Source organism: Melopsittacus undulatus, chromosome 11 (assembly GCF_012275295.1).
Source record: "Melopsittacus undulatus isolate bMelUnd1 chromosome 11, bMelUnd1.mat.Z, whole genome shotgun sequence".
Lineage (NCBI taxonomy): Eukaryota > Metazoa > Chordata > Aves > Psittaciformes > Psittaculidae > Melopsittacus > Melopsittacus undulatus.
Genome location: NC_047537.1, coordinates 10,093,392 through 10,111,986, shown reverse-complemented (window position 1 = coordinate 10,111,986; position 18,595 = coordinate 10,093,392). Strand labels below are relative to the sequence as shown.

Sequence of the window (18,595 nt, the reverse complement as noted above, 5' to 3'; positions counted from 1 at the left end):
AGAATATCCCCAAAAGGTACCTAAAACCTGGCTCCTTACACCCGCAGCACCGCAAAGCCCTGCTGCCAAACCCCAAAACCCTGCTCCAGGCCCCCCGAGCCCCAAAATCTGGGTTTAGAACCAGTCTAAGTCCCCCCTCAAAACCCCAAAACCTGCCTCCTTACCACCCCCAGAACTTCAAACCTGCTCCAGCTCACCCAAAACCCCAAATTCTGGTTCTAAATCCTGCCACAGCATCCCTAGAACCCCAAAACCTCGCTCAAGGTTCTGCTGCAGCATCCCAAAACCTGCCTCCTTACTGCCCAGTACCACAAAGCCCTGCTCCAACCCCTTCAGCAGCACGAAGCCTGGCTGCAGATCACCACACAGCACCCCAAAACCTGCCCCCTTACCCCCCCCAGCACCCCAAACCCCTCCCCCATCTCCGCACCGCCTCCAAGCCCTTTCCCGCGAGACTTCCCGCCACAACCTCGGAGTGAGGAGGCGTGTCTATGCTAATCAGGGGGGCTGGGTTATGCAAATCGAGAGAGGGCGCTGGGGAGACTCGTACGGGCAGAGCTTGACGCGGCGGCCGGTGAGTGCCTGCGACAGGGACGGGGACCGAGATCGGGGCACGGGGCCAGGGCGAATGTCCCTGCTCCGGTGCCCCCGGTCCCCGACCCCGTCTTGTTATCGGCCTGCTCTGAGGCTGGAGATCCGGAGAGCTCAAGGGGTAGGGCCCTGCCGAACAAGGAGACACCGCTTGGGTGCAGGGGGCAACGGCAGCTCTCGGTAGCGCAGTAAGGGCAGAACGGGTTCTGGTCGGTAAAGCACGGAGCAGCGTGTGATGATGCGGTGTAATTGCAGATCCACTGAGCACTGAGTATCTGCAGGACTTGAGGTTAATGTTGTGCAGGGAAGGATGAGGGCCCGAACAGCTCTGCTCTGGAGCCAGGCTGAGAGAGCTGGGCTGGGGCAGCCTGGACAAGAGAAGGCTCCTGAAGGGGAGACCTGAGAGCAGCTCCAGTGCCTAAAGGGGCTGCAGGAAAGCTGGAGAGGGGCTTGGGACAAGGGCCTGTAGGGACAGGCCAAGGGGAATGACTTGAACCTGCCCAAGGGGAGACTGAGATGAGATCTTAGGCAGAAGCTCTTCCCTGTGAGGGTGCTGAGGCGCTGGCACAGGGTGCCCAGAGCAGCTGTGGCTGCCCCATCCCTGGCAGTGTTCAAGGCCAGGTTGGAGGGGGGCTTGGAGCAAGCTGCTCCAGTGGAGGGGGTCCGTGCCTGTGGCAGGGGTTGGAGCTGGATGAGCTTTAAGGTCCCTTCCAACCCAAACCAGGCTATGACTCTTATGGTGCAGTGTCCCCTTATCACAGCCCTCTTGCAGCCCTTACTCTGCACCTCCCCTGGCCTTCCCCGTGCAGCACACAGAGGCTGTGAGACCCCGGTGCCCTCATCCAGGCGGGTGCTCTGGCTGGGCAGGGGCACTCTGCAGCTCCACGTGGGGCTGGTGAGGAGCCCCCGGTGCCCCCCGCTCGCAGCAGACAGGGCTGTGCTGGGCCCACCCCCCGGCTGTTATCTCTGCTCTGCAATTGAGCCCTGTCCCCATCCCCTCCTTGCCCCCTCTGAGCTGGGGCCTCTATCTGCCCTGCACAGAGTCAGGTGCCTCTGGTCCCACCCTGCCCCTTCCTCCTGGGGATTAACTGTTAAAAGCATTTTTTGGATTCTCGAGGTGGGTTTTGCTCACTGAGCCCTTTGTTCTCCGCTGGTCCCAGCCTGGAGCCTGGCCACTGCTCTGGAGCTGCCAACTGCAGTTCAGCCCAGGGCTGGCCCCATCCCTGGGAGTCAGGGCAGAGCAGCAGCTTTCCAAGGGCTAAAAATGACTTGCCAAGCGATGCTGTGAGTCTGCCAGCTGGTCTGCACCCCCCTGAGCACCATCCAACTTCTTCATACAGTGTTTATACAGGTGTGAGCTGTAGGTAACTGAGAGGTGCCTTTTGCCCATCCCCAAGCAGGAGAGACTCAGGTCAAGGCCTGGACTTGACACAATGCCCCATGTTACCAGTGCCCTCTGCACTGGGGTGCTCTGCTACAGACTGAGAACCTGGCTCAGCACTGCAGTATCTTGAGTTGTGCAAACACCTCAGATTAGTTTTTCCTGCCGGATGGAGCCATCTCCTGCAGAGCCCTGGTGCTCCCTGGTGCTGTGGGTGCTGCTGTAAAGAATTCTCCCTGGGCTGTATCTGTTCCCCAGCAGTGGGTCCATGAGGTCTATTGCTTGGGGAATCCCTCCAGGGGTGGGACTGGGGACCCCAGGGCTGTTCCAAGCCAGCTCCTTTCCTCGAGTCCCCTCTCAGGGCAGCCCCCCTGCCATGGGGCACAGGGGAGGAATCCACTCACTGCTTCAGAGGTCTCCAGCTCTCAGAACAATCTGGTTTCCAGGGACAATGTCCCTCCAAGAGACTTGACTCTTGTCTCCCGGAACACCCTGCACAGGCGCCTGCAGGCTGCAGCCCTGTGAGAGCAGCCAGCATGAGTCCTTGAAGCTGCTTGTACAAACAGGCTGCGGTCCAGGTTGGGGTTCCCAGGGCTCAAACAGCTGCTCCCTGCTGTGCTCAGCCAAACATCCCTTAGACCACACTCATCCACCACACCACACGGTGGTGGGAATTTAGCTCTAGGGGGAATTTAAATCTTAGTGGTTTAATCACAGAGTTGTTACCAGGTCTGTTACAGAAAGCATTGCTACAGGAAAAGTTCCAGCATTAACACAGCTAACACTTCATTTCTATACATTCAGTTATTGTTCCTTGCAACCTCTGCAATCAGTTTGCCCAACTCCCTGGTGTTCCTCACCCAGCAGCAAGTGGCCACTGGAGCTGTGGAACTGTGGGGTTTAAAGCCCTGGATTCTTCAGGGTGATCCCATGCAGCTCTCCCATCCAGTGCCTGTACTGTTCTGTAACTGCACCTATACACTGCAGCCATAAATACATTGTGCTACATAGAGCAGCTCTTCACTGTATACAAATCTGTATCAAACAACCTGCACAGCATTAAAAAAAAGTTAAATGAATTCAGCAAAGACCATCTCACTGATAGAAATCTCTGTTACAGCTGTACCAGCCAAACCAGAGGGAGCTTGAGGAGAGTTCTGCTGTGGGGGGACACTGGTGGTTGTGAACTGGTGGTTTCAGACACAGAACTGGGGGGTTTCATGGGGAGGAGTCAGCATCATCCCTGTTTATGTGACTGCTGCTGGGGGTCCTGCAGCACCCCCAGCAGGACTGGGACGGAGCTGGCTGGGATGCAGCTCATGCTCTCTGTGTGTGCCCGGTGAGGGACAGGGATGGTCCTGCTGTGGCTGCCTGGATCTCAGCCCCCTCCTCACATGCACCGACAGCAGCAGCTTACCAGGGCACCACCGCTCACCAACCTGCTGGTTTCTTCTGGTGTTTCAGAGCCTCCTTCCACAGCCTCCACAATGCAGGCAGATTCCCTTCTCCACAGCGGCTACTTCCACCCTGTGCTGCGCTCCTGGCAGTGTACAGCCACCACCTTCGATGCCTCCAACCTCATCTACCCCATTTTTGTCACGTGAGTGAGCCCTGGCTCCCTGGGTTAGGGATGGACCACGCTCAGGGTGACTGGTTTAGGTGCTCCCTGAGCTCTTAGATAGGTTCAGATTCCCCATGGAGTGGACAAACCTGGGATGGGGGTCAAGTCCTCGCACCAAATCCTCACGTCTCTGTCCCATCCACCTCCTGCAGTGACAGCCCTGATGCAGTGGAGCCTATCCCCAGCCTCCCTGGACAAGCCAGGTAAGAGTCCAGCCCTGCTGAGCTGCATGACAGTCACTGCCATGCCCCATGCCCAAGTAGAGTTGATGCATGGCTTGAGATGAGCATGAGCCAGGAGCAATGCTTCCAACCCTCTGTGGTCCCTGCCTTGGGGACCCCTCAGCATCAGGCAGGGCAGGAGCACTCATCCACTAAAGGAGTGGAGGGAATCATATTGGAGTGCTGGGAAAGCACCAGTACTGGCAGGGATAGCGCCAGGCTCTGATGATGTCCCAGAGCACTCGCACATTGTGTGGACTTCAGCATGCAGGGAAATTGGAAATGGGGTTTCCAGCAGCACTGGAAAACGTGTGCAAGGACATGGGCGCTGGTCCTGCATTAGATCCTGTTGTACTGGCAGCTCCCGTCTTCATCTGCTGCTGCATCAGCCGGGTTGTGGTCACAGAGGCCCCAGGAGGTGTTCCTATGGGGAGGGGGGCTGGACTGCCACAGGGACACCTCGATAAGGGGCCCAAGGACAGGGCATGCTTGGCCTTTCAGAGCAGTGTCCATGCCGGGTAGATAATGTTCCTGTACTCCCAGATAAGGTCCTGGATTATTCCTCACAATGTTCAGGCAACGTGTCCCCTGTATCTCCAGCTGCTGCTTGCTGTGGATGCTGGGTCGCTCCCAGACCAGCACCCAAGCCACAGACCAGCTCACCCATGGAGCGGGTGCCTGGCAGCCCCTTCCCTTTGCTCTTCTCAGGTACGGAGTCAACAAGCTCGAGGGGATGCTGCGTCCCCTCGTTGAGGACGGTCTGAAGTGTGTGCTCATCTTCGGGGTGCCCAGCAAGGTCCAGAAGGTCAGTGTGCAGGGTGGTGGCAGGGGGTAACCACAGGGGTGTGGGAGGGCAGAGTGGGGCCAGGGAGGTTCTGCTGGTCAAGCAGGAACAGCTCAGGGTCTCTGGCCTTGCTTGCACCTCACCCAGTAGAGCAGGATGGGGATGGGAGACTGTAGTGAAAGCTCTTGTAGGTGGGCTTGAGACCTGCCCTGGCTGCTCAGAGGCCCAACTCCATCATTCTTTGCCAAGGCTGGTGCTCACACTGCCCTGTGTGACAGGGTCTCAGGGTTCAGAAATGGATCCCTGGGCAGAGCCTCTGCCATGTAGGAGTGGGTGGGAAACCCTGGGCTGTGCGTGCTGAAGCATTTCTCTCTCCACAGGACGAGGAGGGCTCTGCTGCTGATGCAGAGGACACTCCTGCCATCCAGGCCATCAGGAAGATCCGCTCCACCTTCCCAGAGCTGCTGATTGCCTGCGATGTCTGCTTGTGCCCTTACACCTCCCACGGGCACTGTGGTGAGCACACAGCCTGGGTCCTGCACTGCTCCTCGGGCATTTTCCTGGCACTGGGAATCTCGGGGCGGGGGGAGCATTTTCTGCTGAGGAGCTCCGTGTGCTGGTGAGGTCTCACCAGCCCCTGCACCAGGACTTGGCTCCCCAGTACTGGTGCAGTGAAGCCTGGGAGACCTCTCCTGGGTTTTGACAGCAGGGTGGGAGGCACAGGTCCTTGAGGCAGCCGCTCTGGCCACCTGAGTCTGTCTGAGCATCCATCTGTGTCCCCTATCTCCATCTTCCCACAGCGCCCATGTGGTTGTTGGTCCCCTGGTCCTTACACATCTCCCTTAACACACTCTGCTGTTGCTCTGAATATCCTCCCAGCTTGTCCCCAGAGCCATCTCCTTGCCTAGAGATGGAGGCAGGGCCCGTCCAGCCCCTGTGTAACCTGGCTTTGTCTCGCAGGTATCCTGCGTGAGGACGGCACCATCCAGAATGAGCTGAGCTGCCAGCGCCTGGCACAAGTGGCTCTGGCCTACGCCAAAGCAGGTGAGGGTCCCCCACAGTGGTACCCAGGTTCAGACTTGTCCCCTCTCCTCTCCCTTTCAGCTGAACACAAAGCAAATGGGGCCTGGTTCCAGCTGGGAAGGATTTGTTCCAAGATGGGGGAGCTGCAGGCAGCCGGGACCCCTTCAGCACTGGGGTCTCCTGCTCCTTGTACAGGCAAAGCCAAAGCCTCAGGTACTCCTCAGTGTCTCTTTCCCTGCAGGCTGCCACATTGTTGCCCCCTCAGATATGATGGACGGGCGCATCGCAGCCATGAAGGCAGCGCTGATCTCCCATGACCTGGGCAACAAGGTGAGCTCAGGATCTGCACGAACCAGAGGCAAGAGTGATGGCCATGGGGAGCCTGTCCCACCATGGGACCTGGGAGAGCAGTGGGGGAAGGAAACCCCTGCCTTGCCCAGGGTGTAGGGACAGGCCAAGGGGAATGGCTTTAGCCTGCCCGAGGGGAGACTGAGATGAGCTCTTAGGCAGAAGCTCTTCCCTGGGAGGGTGCTGAGGTGCTGGTACAGGGTGCCCAGAGAAGCTGTGGCTGCCCCATCCCTGGCAGTGTTCAAGGCCAGGTTGGACACAGGGGCTTGGAGCAAGCTGCTCCAGTGGAAGGGGTCCCTGCCCGTGGCAGGGGTTGGAGCTGGAGGAGCTTTAAGGTCCCTTCCAACCCAAACCACTCTGTTATTCCATGGGCCACAGGCATTTCCCTGTCCGTGTGCACACAGGAAGGGAATGTCCTTGTCTGGATGTTGGGATGTTGAGGTGCCAGGGCTCTGGCAGGGAAAGGTGGATGTGTTATAGATCAGCCATGGGAGGGGATCACTTCTGCCCTGCTTCAGGGATGCAGCACCCTCACAGCTCCGCTCTCCTCTGCAGGTCTCGGTGATGAGCTACAGCGCCAAGTTTGCTTCATGCTTCTACGGTCCTTTCAGGTGGGTCTGTCCCTCAGCCGGGAAGCTGTATTCCCAGGCAGTTGTTTGGGAAGGGGGCTTGGTCAGAGCCTGGGACCATTCTGGTCACTTTGGAGCACACTCCTGCTTTCCAATGGGAAAGGGCAATAAATGTACCTTGCCCAGGAGAGGCAGGCTGGGGGGAAGATCAGGGGTGGGACAGAGACCACCCAGGTCATCTGCTTGTCCTGAGCATTGGTGGCAATGCAGGTATATAGGGAGCTGCCAAAAGCAGTGAGGAGGGGAGATACAGGAGCTGGTGTTGCCTCAAAGGGTGGCTTCAGGGACAAGTTCAGCTTGGTCAGCTGGTAGACCTTGTCCCAAGAACAGCCTGACCCTGATGGAACATCCCTGAGGAACCTGCCTTGGAAAAGAGCAAAAGGAAAACATCTGACACGATTTCACCCCATACTCTGGGCATGGGGCAGGCAGTGGGTGTTGAAGCACAGCTCAGCCTGGCCTGTTGTACCCCCCAGGTGATCCTGGGGCACAGAGATGGGTCAGGAGAGCCCCCTCAGGAGCTTGTCCTGGTCTGTGCTCATGTTTCTGAAGCTGTATGAGGTGGGAGGCACTGGGAGCAGTGCTGGTCCTCATCCCCTGCCTCACCTCTCACCAGGGATGCTGCTCTATCCAAACCTGCCTTCGGGGACAGGCGATGCTACCAGCTGCCACCGGGCGCCAGGGGCCTGGCCATGCGTGCTGTGGTGAGTCAGGGTGTGAGAGTGGGGCTGGGGCTGTGGGGACCAGAACACCCTCACGTGTGGTGACAGTTCTTCAGCAGGGCTTGGGGAGAGCAAGGTCAGGGCTCTTGGAGTCAAAAGGGAGCAGGAGGCAGCAAAACAGCCACGGATGTTCCCCTTCAACAAGCAAGAGAAATAAGAGGCCCATCAGCCTGCAGAGCTGGTGCCCAGTGCGGGCCCAAGGACTGTGATGGGAGCTATGGAGTTGGTGGTCCCATACCCTGCTGTGGCTTGGGGTGTTGGGTCATGGATCACAGCCTGGTTTGGGTTGAAGGGACCTTAAAACTCCTCCAGCTCCAACCCCTGCCACAGGCACGGACCCCTTCCACTGGAGCAGCTGCTCCAAGCCCCTGTGTCCAACCTGGCCTTGAACACTGCCAGGAATGGAGCAGAGCCACAGAGCCATTGTCTGGTGGGAGGGAAGGGGGAGCTTTGCCTCCCCCATCACAGCCCCTCTGTGGGCTCTTGGGGGCAAAGCATGGACTTGCTGGAACGTTCTTGTACCTGAGCTGCTGGGGTTGTGTGTTCCCCTCACAGGACCGGGACGTGAGGGAGGGAGCCGACATGCTGATGGTGAAGCCGGGGATGCCCTACCTGGACCTTGTGAGGGACGTCAAGGCTCGAGTAAGCTCCAGCCGTCGGGGAGGGCTCTGTGTGTCCCCAGGGGAGTGAAGGTGTGCGCTGGGGAGGGACCTCGGGGACCGGGGCTGTCCCTGCGGGCCTCACCTTGGGGTTGGTGCTGCTGTGTGAGGGGGGCAGCGGACACGAGGCCTGACCCCGCCGCTCCCCGCAGCACCCCACGCACCCGCTGGCCGTGTACCACGTCTCGGGGGAGTTCGCCATGCTGTGGCACGGGGCCCAGGCCGGCGCCTTCACCCTGGAGGCCGCGGTCAGGGAGGCGGTCACGGCTTTCAGGCGCGCAGGTGAGGCAGAGCCCCCGCCCCGGGCCTGCCCCGGCCCCGGCCCCAGCCCCAGCCCCAGCCCGCGGCCGCTGCCGCCGCGGGGCCGCTCCACCCGCCCGCTCTCTCCGCAGGAGCCGACATCATCATCACCTACTTCACGCCGCAGCTGCTGCGGTGGCTGCGGGAGGAGGCGGCTGCGGGGCGGGCCTGAGCCGGGCGGAGCTTCCGGGGCGGGCAGCGGCGCTTCCGCGGCAGAGGTGGGTGCCGGACGGGGCTGCCTCTGGGTCCCGAGCGCGCCCGAGCCCGGGGCCGTGAGAGCCCCGGCGGCCGCCCCGCTCCTCCCCTGCTCGCCCGCCCACCCCCGGTACAGCCCCGCGGAGCCCTCGCTCCCGGCTCCGCTCCCCGCTGCGGCACCCACGGTGTGGGGGGTTCAGCGCCCGCCCTGACTGCACCGCGGGGCTGCGAGCGGGGCCCCCCCGGCCGTGTCCGTGACCCTGAGCCCCCCTGAGGAACGCGGGCACCCGCGGGTGTGATGTGGGCATGGGGCCGGTGCCCGCCCCCCTGCGGCAGTGACCGGCGTGAGCCTGCAGCGCCCCCGGCTCTGCCCTCCCTTGTCCCGGGTCTGCCGCGGTGCCGAGCTCCGCTGAGGCCATGCTGCGGCTCCGCTTGCTGACGTGGGACGTGAAGGACACTCTGCTGCGGCTGCGGCAGCCCCCGGGGCACAGCTACGCGGCCGAGGCCCGGGCTCACGGCCTCCGGGTGCAGCCGGAGGTGCTCGGCCGCTCCTTCCAGGAGGCGTACGGGGCCCAGCGGCGGCGCTTCCCCAACTACGGGCAGGGCCGGGGGCTGAGCTCCCGGCAGTGGTGGGTCGATGTTGTCAAGCAGACCTTCAGGCTCTCGGGCGTGCAGGACGAGAGCGTCCTCACGGCCATGGCAGAGAAGCTCTACCACGACTACTGCAGCGCCAACAACTGGGAGCCGCTGCCGGGCGCCAGCGAGACCCTGAGCCAGTGCCGCCGGCGCGGCTTCCGCATGGGGGTCGTGTCCAACTTCGACAACCGGCTGGAAAGCATCCTGTGCCAGTGCGAGCTGCGGCAGCACTTCGACTTCGTGCTCACCTCCGAGGCCGCGGGCTGCGCCAAGCCCGACGCGAGGATCTTCGAGCAGGCGCTGCGGCTCGGTGGGGCCCTGCCCCGGCAGGCGGCTCACGTCGGGGATGACTACAGCCGGGACTACCGAGCAGCGCGGGCCGTGGGCATGCACAGCTTCCTGCTGCGGGCTGCGGGGCAGGGCGAGGAGCCGGACGTGCCGCCCGAGCACGTCCTGTCCTCGCTGAGCCAGCTCCTGGCTCGTATTGAGAAGGAGTAGCTGTGTGCGGGGTAGAACCGCTGCTACTGAGCCATGAACTGGTCCCAGCGTGGGGCTTCTTGCTGCTGGTTGGGCAGGGAAAAGAAACAAGTGTTCGCAGGGGCAGGGAGCAGTGCTGCCTGTGGAGCACGAAGGGGTCCTGCAAATAAAGTGTACCTGATATTAAGCATTGCTGCTGCTTTCACAGCTCTCAAACACTGGGCAAGGTGGTGTCCCGAACAGCTGGGGCCTGGGTCAAGCTGTGTTCCACAGGCTCCTTCTGGCAGGAGGGATGGAGGCAGCCCTTGAGGTTTATGCCTTCACAGTCACGCTGGGGAGAGGCTCCAGCAGCCGCAGGCTGATCTGTCTCAGATTGGTCTGGTCCATGCAGGGCACCCACACGCAGTCCTCATCACCTCAGTGTACCCCAGACTGACCACCTCACCACCCCCACCACCCCCTTCCCAGCAGTGGCTGTTGGCCTCCTGCTGCCAACAAAACAGAAGTTGGGCAATTTCACTTCATTTAATGTATTGACAATTAAACTGTACCAGTTTGGGCATTGAGTAATAAAGATGACAAATTTCAAACACGGAGGCCCCTTTCCTACCCTTCTCCCTTGGCTCAACTTCAGTCCAACACTTCTTCCTCCGGGCCTAACGTCAGCTCCCTGGGGTTTTGCCACATTACACTGAACCCTCAAACTTGGCAAGGTAAGGAGCAGCTCAGGTGGGGTTTGTGCTGCTCCTTGCTGCTTCCTCCTCTGCTCTGACATGGGCTCCTCCATGGACCACAGCCCCTTGGGGTGCCCCTGCGTTGGCATAGGTCCGCACGGGTGACAGCCCTTGCACTGTCCCTGCTCCTGCCAAAGCATGTCACCAGCTGTGTCCTAGTGATGTTGCTTTCCATGTGCCTCCTCCCTTCTATTCCTCCAAACACATGTTCAGGGTTGTCAAGTCAAACAGGAAACATTCCCTATTTCTCCTGCTTTAAGAAGCCACCATCAGGCTGGAAGCTGCCTTTGGTCAGAGGGGAATAAAATAACAGATCAAATGATGGAGCCAGGCATCACCCTGACCCCTTGCTGTGGCAGATGGGGTGGGTGATCCTCCCAGAGGAAGGGAAAGCTGCTGTCAAACACATGGAGAACAGATGTAGTCTGAAGGCAGGTCCTGTGTGGTCTCCTTTACTCCACAAAGGCACTGTATAGTGCATACAGTCACTGTACATACAATTGTATATTCACCCCCTCAGTGAGCACAATGCTTTGCTCACTGGACAAGTGAAATGCTCTCATGTGCCACAGCGAAGACAGGGTACAGAGGCTCTGTGAAGTTCTCCCTGTGGGAGAAGAGGATGGCGCAGGAATCGGGGTCATAAAAGAACACCTCCCCTCCTGCCAGGTCAAGCAGGACCCCGATCTCTGCCGGAGCCTTGAGCAGCTCCACGGCCTGCAGGTGCCCGGCGTGCAGGAACCTGAACTCCCTGTCGTAGCGCGAGAAGACCCAGGAAGCAGTGTTGAAGCCCAGGCGGGCTTCGTTGGCAGAGCCCTTCCGTGGCAGGGAGCTGTAGCAAACCCCCAGCTTGTAGGCACAGCTCTTGTCCACACTGATCCTCCACGCACAGACTCCGGACTGGAAACCTGCGGTAGCCAAAGCGTTGGGCCAGTGGTCAAACCGCTCCGGGCCATCCAAGTCCACTTTTGCTTTCTTGGGGTTGAAGGTCAGGGTTTTCTTGTCCTCCGACAGGCTGAGGTGGGGGCTGAGCGTTTTCTCATCAAAGTGAATCTCCTGGGAGCCTGGAAGAGGAGCCACACTGTGAGCACCGACTCGGTGGCCATCAGAAACACAATCACAACCAACCTCCCCTTGCACCTCTTTCCTGAGGAACCCATCTGCTCCCCTGGGGTGACACAGGCTGAGGGCCAGCACAGCAGCTCCTGACAGCTTCCATTCTCAAACCGGACTCAACAAAGCCCAGACTTTACCTGGCCCCTCTCCCCCCTTGCACTACAAGTGCTGCTGAGTCAGAGAAGATCACAGAATCACGGAGCGGTTTGGGCTGAAGGGACCTTAAAGCTCCTCCAGCTCCAAACCTGCCACAGGCAGGGACCCCTTCCACTGGAGCAGCTGCTCCAAGCCCCTGTGTCCAACCTGGCCTTGAACACTGCCAGGGATGGGGCAGCCACAGCTTCTCTGGGCACCTTGTGCCAGCGCCTCAGCACCCTCACAATAAGTGATTTCTTCCTAATGTCTGATCTAAATGAACCTTCTTTCAGATTGAATCCCACATTGTCTTATCACTACTTGCCCTTGTCCCAAGCTCCTCTCCAGGTTTCCTGTAGCACCTTTAGGCACTGGAACTGCTCTAAGGTCTCCCCAGAGCCCTCTCTTCTCCAGGCTGAACAACACACTGCTCATCTTACTCTGTCCCATGCCCAGGTCCCCACAGATCAGAACTCCACGGGTTTGGCTCATCCCACTTTTGGGAGTGACCCAAACCTCAGCTCCTGTATCCCTTCCCACCCCCACTGTGGGTGAGCAGGATCTGACTTCTTCTCCCCTAGCCCAGGTGAGTCAGGAGCCTGCACAAGGAGGGAGGGCTCTTTGCAGAAATCCTGCAGAGCTGGAAATACAGGAACAAGAAGGAATGGAGAGGGCTGGGCAGGGAAATCCCTTTCCTCCTATAAAGCCCAAGTTATTTATCAACCAAGCATGCTGGGAACAGTGGAGGGAGGAAGCACTGGGCATTACAGATGAGCATGGCCATGATTTGGTTTTGCTGTGAATGAAGGGGCTGCCCTTGCACCACAGCACAAACCCAGTGAGCAGCAACCCAGGGCAAGAGCCAGGCTGGCTGCAGGACACTGGCACCCACCAGGGCTCTGCACCACTGCAAACCCATGGGTGATAGCACCCAGCACTGCTCACCCTGCATGAAACCCCTCAGCAGAGCATGTGTGAGTCCTGAACAACTACACGAGTGTCTCCCAGCTCTGTAAATTCAAGAGATGAGGCCAAAGCCCAACTGATTCACCTGCTCCCAGGGGACAGTGTTTCCACCTGTGGGTGTCCCTCCTTGCCCAGCCTTCCTCTGCTCTCACTACACCCATTTTATGTCTTAAACTGCCAAGGAAACAAGACTGGAGCAGGTGAGTCATTTGCCAGCGAGAGCTCTACCGTATCATTGAGTCCCAGCCTGGTTTGAGTTGAAAGGGACCTTAAAGCTCCTCCAGCTCATCCAGAACCCAGCAGGGGTTCTGCCACAGGCAGGGACCCCTTCCACTGGAGCAGCTTGCTCCAAGCCCCTGTGTCCAACCTGGCCTTGAACACTGCCAGGGATGGGGCAGCCACAGCTTCTCTGGGCACCCTGTGCCAGTGGCTCAGCACCCTCCCAGGGAACAGCTTCTGCCTAAGAGCTCATCCCAGTCTTCCCTCTGGCAGGTTAAAGCCATTCCCCTTGGCCTGTCCCTGCAGACCTTTGTGAACCCCAAACCTAAGCAACACAGAAGCCTGGATGCCAAGTGAAGACATCAAAGGAATCATGTTTATTTTCAAGTGTGAAGTGAAGGTTCTGTTTCCTGCTGGCCTGCAGGTCTTTGAGAGGCTACAGCACAAACCCTCAAGGTGAGGAATCTACTGTTTCTAAGCAAACAAGACTGATGCCTGTTCAGCCATCTCTGGAAGGAGGGACCACCAAGTGAAACACAACGTTACTGTCTCTGGAAGAAAGCTAGGACCACCACAGTGAATACTCTGTCTCTAAGGCTAGGTCCTGGGTGCACTATGGTCTAATGAAGTATGCAAGGGTATGGCAGGCATCCTCGGCATGCAGTAATGGCATGGCAAATGGAACAACAGACAAAAACCCACCCAACTAAAGCCAAACAGAGCGAACTGTCTGTGCGTGAAGTGCCGCACTACAAGAGCTGAATGCCTGAGAGCCATTCCATTTCATAAGGAGGCTATGGGAGAGGAATCCAACAAAAAAAACAACATGTGAAAACAAAGAGAATCATGGAAAGTTTTCCTGCTTGACTCGATGGCTCTGAACCATCGAGATGTGCCAAGTACAAGAGTTTGCACCAGTGCCAGCACTCAGACACCGGGAGGGAAATTAATCCCAAAGGAAGAGCTAGACCAGAGTTTGCAGTAGAAGAAACAAATGATGATGGCGGTTGGTCCTGAAGCTAGCACTCAAAACCACAAGAGCAAATGCCTGAAGTGCACACCTTTGAGAAGGTCCTGGAAACAGGGAAAACTGGAAACAGGGGACACTGGAAACTGCTCATCAGCATCAAAAGTGAGATGAGCCAAAATCAGAAGTTAATGCAGAAGCTTTGAAAGGTCACCCCAGGGCCTGCTCACCAGGCAGCAAACAGGACAAATGTTCTCTGGCTGTGAAGGATGGTGCCACCTTTGAGGAACAAAGGATGTAATTGAAATGCTCTAAGGATGGCCTGAAAGCAGGAGTAAAAGCAGACATTTCCCAGCCAGCCACTGGAGCAGAGCACAGCCAGAAGCAAACCCTCTCCCTGCTCAACACAACCAACACCAGCCTGGTAAAACCTGCCCAGAGCACAAACACCTCCCATGGAACCTCAGCTGTACAGCAAGAGCTGAACAAACCTCGGGGGGTGCAGAGCCACAGCCTCACCTTAGGATCAGAAAGCTACTGCATTCCCCCCCTTCTCACTGCAGCAGGTCAGTGTCTCACAGACACCACATGGGTGACTTCACCTCTTTTAAAATCACCAGCAGGCCAATGCTGGACACAGTGAAGGTTTCTGTGACAGAGACTCCTAACAGCAGCACCAGCTTCAGTGCTGACAGTGACCCAGGGAGCAGCAAAAGAAACCAAGTGGGGCTAAGCCACAGAGCTGATACAGGGCACAACCCTTCCAAACCCCAGTTCTCCTCCTAGCCAAACCCAGCTGCTTGCAGCCCCTACCCCCCACCCCAGCCACTGCTGCTGCTCCCCTGGCTGGAGGCTCCAAGCATATGGCAGGGGTTGGGCAGGACACAGCATCAGGGTGTTTCTTAGGGCACAACATGAATGGGTGTACAGGAATGCCCAGGGAGTGTGGGACCTGCAGGAGACACTGACCTGTGATGCAGCAGAGAACAGCAGAGGCCCACAGTCGATGCAGCAGTGGACTCTGAACACACGTCTGGTTAAAGTTTAACTTCAGGGAGTCCTGTGGCTCTAAGATTCCCTCTGCCACCTCTGTCCTAGCAAGGGAAAACAAGAGGTAGTTTGAGATACAATAATTTATTGACCAGAGCTGGGAGGTGTTTATCACAATCACAAGGAGGTATGGCAGAAATGCCAGCTGGAGCAGTTGCAAGAGGAGCACAGAGCAACTACAGCAGGAATTCCTCAACAAGCTCTTATCGTAAGTGATAGTTTCGGTTGGCTTCAATTACAGCCCCTTCTGAAAGGACTTCAGTGTTTCAAGTACAATCCCAGCAGCCTGAGCCAACAGGCTCCTCACTCACCTGACACAGAGCAAAAGCATCTGAGAGCAGCCGCTCAGGTACAAGAGGAGCACAATGAAGAGGCCGCTGGGAGAGTCAGAATTCCCCCTGCACCAACAAAGGCTGGCTCAGAGCAGGGGGGATGTAACGAGAGAGCAACTCCAGATTTCACAGAGCATAGCCAGGAGATGGGGGATCTGCTGGGCTCCCACGGCCTGCAGCACACACAACTCATGGCTGTAAGTAAAGGCTCTGGCACAGGCTGCTGTGATGTGCTGGAGCACATTTCCTGCTGTCCATAGGTAGGGTCCAGGCAAAAATACCCCTGAAAGTCCTCTGGGCAGCAGAGTCCAGGCAGCAGCCTTGTAGCAGCCTCAGAAAGCAATGCCTGTAAAATGCAGCCACCACACTGCCTGCACAGGCAAGGGCAGCACCATGTTACTGGTGATGACTGCTAGAAATCACAGAATCCCAGACTGGTTTGGGTTGGAAGGGACCTTAAAGTTCATCCAGTTCCAATCCCTGCCATGGGCAGGGACACCTTCCACTAGAGCAGGTTGCACCAAGCCCCATCCAACTGGCCTTGGAATGCTGACATCAGCCCTTGGTTCACCCCTCAGTATATCCTGCCTCTCAGGGAAGGAGGCAGCACAAGTCTGGGCACGCTGCTGCTCTGGGCAATGTGGTGCCAGCAGCAACCCCACACATGGAGCACTCCAGCTTTGGGGATGGACCATCCCATCTCCTGCCATCAGGCCAGGGGCAGGCATGCTCCATCTCCCTGTGAGCCCCGTGGAGTTTTCGGGGGAGCTGGAGGAGATCCCCCATAAGCAAGAGCCAGTACATCCAGAAAGACATTGCAGATACAGTGTTTCTAGGTGCCAGACACCTCTGTCTCTAGTAGCATGGGACGCAGAGACAGGAGGGATCCCTATTCTGTGCCCTTGGACCCCACAAGAGCAGCATGAGGGAGGAAGCAGGGGTGTCACCAGCTACCTGAGCAAGGGCATGCTGCTCTCAGCGAGAGCCAAGGGGTGCAGGCAAGCTTGGAGCAGGGAAAGGAGCAGGAGCAGCAGGTACTAACCTCTCAAAGATCTCTTGTTCCGCACGCTGTGAACAAGGAGAGAAAAAAATCATCACAGCAGCAATGCCCACAGATAAAACCCCAAACCCAGGCTGGGCACTGCAAACCCAGGCAGCACTGTTCTCCTTCCTGACCCACAGAAACCACTCCTCATGCCAGCACTCACCATGGGGAGCAGGGGAACCAGCACCCATTTCTCCAGCTGCAGCACTTTCTGCTCCCTGACTCAGGACTCTGCTAGCTCTAATTCCACACCCTCTGGTAGGCACCAGCCTGTCTGCGCTGACAGATGCCCTGCACCCTGCCCTGCCCAGAGCATGAGAACCCCAGCCCTGAGGTCCCCCTGTCCCTTATCCCACCAGGGCACGCTGCAGGAACACCCTGTGCTTGCAGCAAACACCCCCAAAGCTTTCAGTGAGGGGTGAAGCTGTGGAGGACCCGAGTCACGAGTCAAACAACCTCCTGGTCAGTCCCACTTGTTTCTGCACCCGCTGGCGGGTGTGTTCTCAGGGTACAGCTCCATTGACAAAGTGGTAGGAGAACATTTGATCCCTGCTCAAATACGAGCTGCAGAGTGCCCTGCGTGCCTTTCACTGTCCTGCAGCATGACACGTATCAATTCCTGACAGACACGAGCACCAACACCAACATCCCAAGGTGGGGAATGTGTGAGCCCCACTTCCCCTCCACTATGTGGCAAAAGGAGAAACTGAGGGTCTCCCTGTTTTCTGTCACAGGCATGGGATGGATCTTGCTTTCCACCCCCTGCTCTCCCCAGCAAGGCCAAGAGGCTGCAGCAGGACTGGAGCTGCATTTCCCACCACAGGAGCAGCATCTGCCTTTTGCCCATGGGATCCAGCAGAGCTGCTGCCCCCACTTCACAAGTTACACCTGACAAGCAGAGGCTGAGAGCAAGGCAGGAGGTGTGTGCCTCTAAGGACTTGCCTGCGTAAAGTGAGATGATTTAACAGCCAGAGCAGGAACTGAGCAGAGGGAAGCACTGGCTGCTCTGCACAGTGAACATCCCCAGCAGAGATGGGCCAGACAACAGGGCAAGCTCTCAGGATGAGCTGCAGGTGCTACCGAGGGTCATGTGGTTAAAACTGGACACAGCCCTAGAAAACTGGTGGCTCCATTAACTGCTGTAAGAGCAGCTCCCAGCCCAGAGCTGTCCTGGCTGCCCAGTGGAAGGGATCTGAGGGCTGGCAGCTTCAAGATTCAGGCTGGGAGTCCTGAGCCTGGGTACTTGTGAACCTCACTGCAAGCAGAAGCAGCAGTGTGCAGAACAGATGCTCTAGGACTACAGGGGCTTGAGCCAGGTAAAAGAGCCATCAGTTCCTGGCTCAAGGAACCAGGGGAAGGAGGTTCCTTGAGCTAGATCTGCAAATGCAGGTCCTGTCTGGCTCTGCCTCCATGCTATCAGTGCAGCAGGCTGCTGAACACTGTATTTAAGACCCATCACTGAAAGCTTAGGTCACCCCTGGGCTGACTGTGCTGTCCCTGGCTACAAGCAGCAGTACTCACCACCAGCTCCTGGTCATCCAGGCTGGTGATCGTGTCCACCAGGTAGGTTCGGAGGGCAGCCAGCTTCTGCAGGGCCTCACTCCAGTGCAGCCGCTGGGTCAGGATGCTCTGGTGCGCCCGCTCCTCCTCCGCGTGCACCCTCTCCAGCAGCCGCTGCTCCTCGTTCTCACACGCGTTCCCCACGAAGATCAGCCTCTGGATCACCCGCTCCCGCGCCACGCTGGCTGCGCTCTGTGGGGCGAGGGGCACGAGGAGCATCCACCCTGCTCAGCCCCACCGACAGCACCGACTGCCCCTGCCGGCTCTGAACCACCCCACACCGAGCCCAGGCCCCAGCGGGACTCACCAGGACAGCCTGGTCCTTGGCCGGCAGCACCTCGTCCACGTGCCGGGCGATGGCAGCGCTCTGCAGCTGGAGCCGCTCGCACCGGTCCACGATCTTGTTCTGGAGCACAACATGGGGGTGTTCGGGCACCACGCAGAGAGACCATAGAGAGACCCCTTCCTTGCCCACGGGTGAACCACTCCATAGCCCCCCCACATGGCCCCCACCCTGTCAGGCTCCCCACAGGCTGCCCCCCTCCACCTTCACAGCCCCACACCTCAACAGGGACCCCCCGAGCCCACAGCCTGCCCAAGGAAGCCCCCCCCGGACAGCCCCAGACCCACACCCGCCCCGCCTCAGGCAGTCCCGCACGCCCCGCGCTCCCCTCGGCCCCGGCGGGCACCGGGGAAAGGGCCCGGCCCGAGGCTGAGGCACCCCCGGGGCAGGATCCCGGTCCCGGTCCCGGTCCCCGCCGCCGCTCACCCGCAGCTCCGCCGCCCGCTCCGCCAGCGGCCGCGGCTCCCGGCCCCGCTGGGCCATCCTGCGGCCCGGCACCTGCCGCTGGGCGGCGGCGGCCCCGCCCGGGCCTCGCACACAG

General features: G+C 58.8%; 3 protein-coding genes across 3 annotated transcripts; 2 read left to right on the top strand and 1 right to left on the bottom strand.

Annotated features, from left to right (window-relative positions):
* The first annotated feature begins 522 nt into the window (after window positions 1-522).
* ALAD (aminolevulinate dehydratase) lies at window positions 523-8,590 on the top strand. The gene is made up of 12 exons (XM_034067800.1): window positions 523-574; window positions 3,437-3,572; window positions 3,746-3,796; window positions 4,523-4,619; window positions 4,979-5,114; window positions 5,559-5,642; window positions 5,863-5,951; window positions 6,525-6,580; window positions 7,215-7,302; window positions 7,876-7,962; window positions 8,132-8,261; window positions 8,372-8,590. Exons 2-12 carry the CDS (start codon window positions 3,460-3,462, stop codon window positions 8,449-8,451), a joined length of 1,011 nt encoding a protein of 336 aa, XP_033923691.1. The 5' UTR covers window positions 523-574; window positions 3,437-3,459; the 3' UTR covers window positions 8,452-8,590.
* An 18-nt stretch (window positions 8,591-8,608) lies between these two features.
* On the top strand, window positions 8,609-10,177 carry HDHD3 (haloacid dehalogenase like hydrolase domain containing 3). Its single transcript, XM_005140677.3, has one exon. The coding sequence runs from the start codon at window positions 8,892-8,894 to the stop codon at window positions 9,606-9,608; it is 717 nt and encodes a 238-aa protein (XP_005140734.2). The 5' UTR covers window positions 8,609-8,891; the 3' UTR covers window positions 9,609-10,177.
* Window positions 10,094-18,593, bottom strand: BSPRY (B-box and SPRY domain containing). The gene is made up of 6 exons (XM_034067799.1): window positions 18,481-18,593; window positions 18,019-18,117; window positions 17,673-17,903; window positions 16,149-16,174; window positions 14,694-14,818; window positions 10,094-11,385 (listed from the first exon to the last, which is right to left on the bottom strand). Exons 1-6 carry the CDS (start codon window positions 18,535-18,537, stop codon window positions 10,859-10,861), a joined length of 1,065 nt encoding a protein of 354 aa, XP_033923690.1. The 5' UTR covers window positions 18,538-18,593; the 3' UTR covers window positions 10,094-10,858.
* Window positions 18,594-18,595: the final 2 nt, after the last annotated feature.

Bases quoted from the DNA above. Each gene is read 5' to 3' on its own strand.
- HDHD3 (XM_005140677.3), top strand. From the start codon at position 8,892: ATGCTGCGGCTCCGCTTGCTGACGTGGGACGTGAAGGACACTCTGCTG.
- BSPRY (XM_034067799.1), bottom strand. From the start codon at position 18,537: ATGGCCCAGCGGGGCCGGGAGCCGCGGCCGCTGGCGGAGCGGGCGGCG. The intron at 17,904-18,018 runs GTGAGTCCCGCT...CTCGCCCCACAG, and splicing joins CCAAGGACCAGGCTGTCCTG to AGCGCAGCCAGCGTGGCGCG. The intron at 14,819-16,148 runs GTTAGTACCTGC...TTCCCTTGCTAG, and splicing joins GAACAAGAGATCTTTGAGAG to GACAGAGGTGGCAGAGGGAA.
- ALAD (XM_034067800.1), top strand. From the start codon at position 3,460: ATGCAGGCAGATTCCCTTCTCCACAGCGGCTACTTCCACCCTGTGCTG. The intron at 3,573-3,745 runs GTGAGTGAGCCC...CACCTCCTGCAG, and splicing joins ATCTACCCCATTTTTGTCAC to TGACAGCCCTGATGCAGTGG. The intron at 5,115-5,558 runs GTGAGCACACAG...TTTGTCTCGCAG, and splicing joins CACCTCCCACGGGCACTGTG to GTATCCTGCGTGAGGACGGC.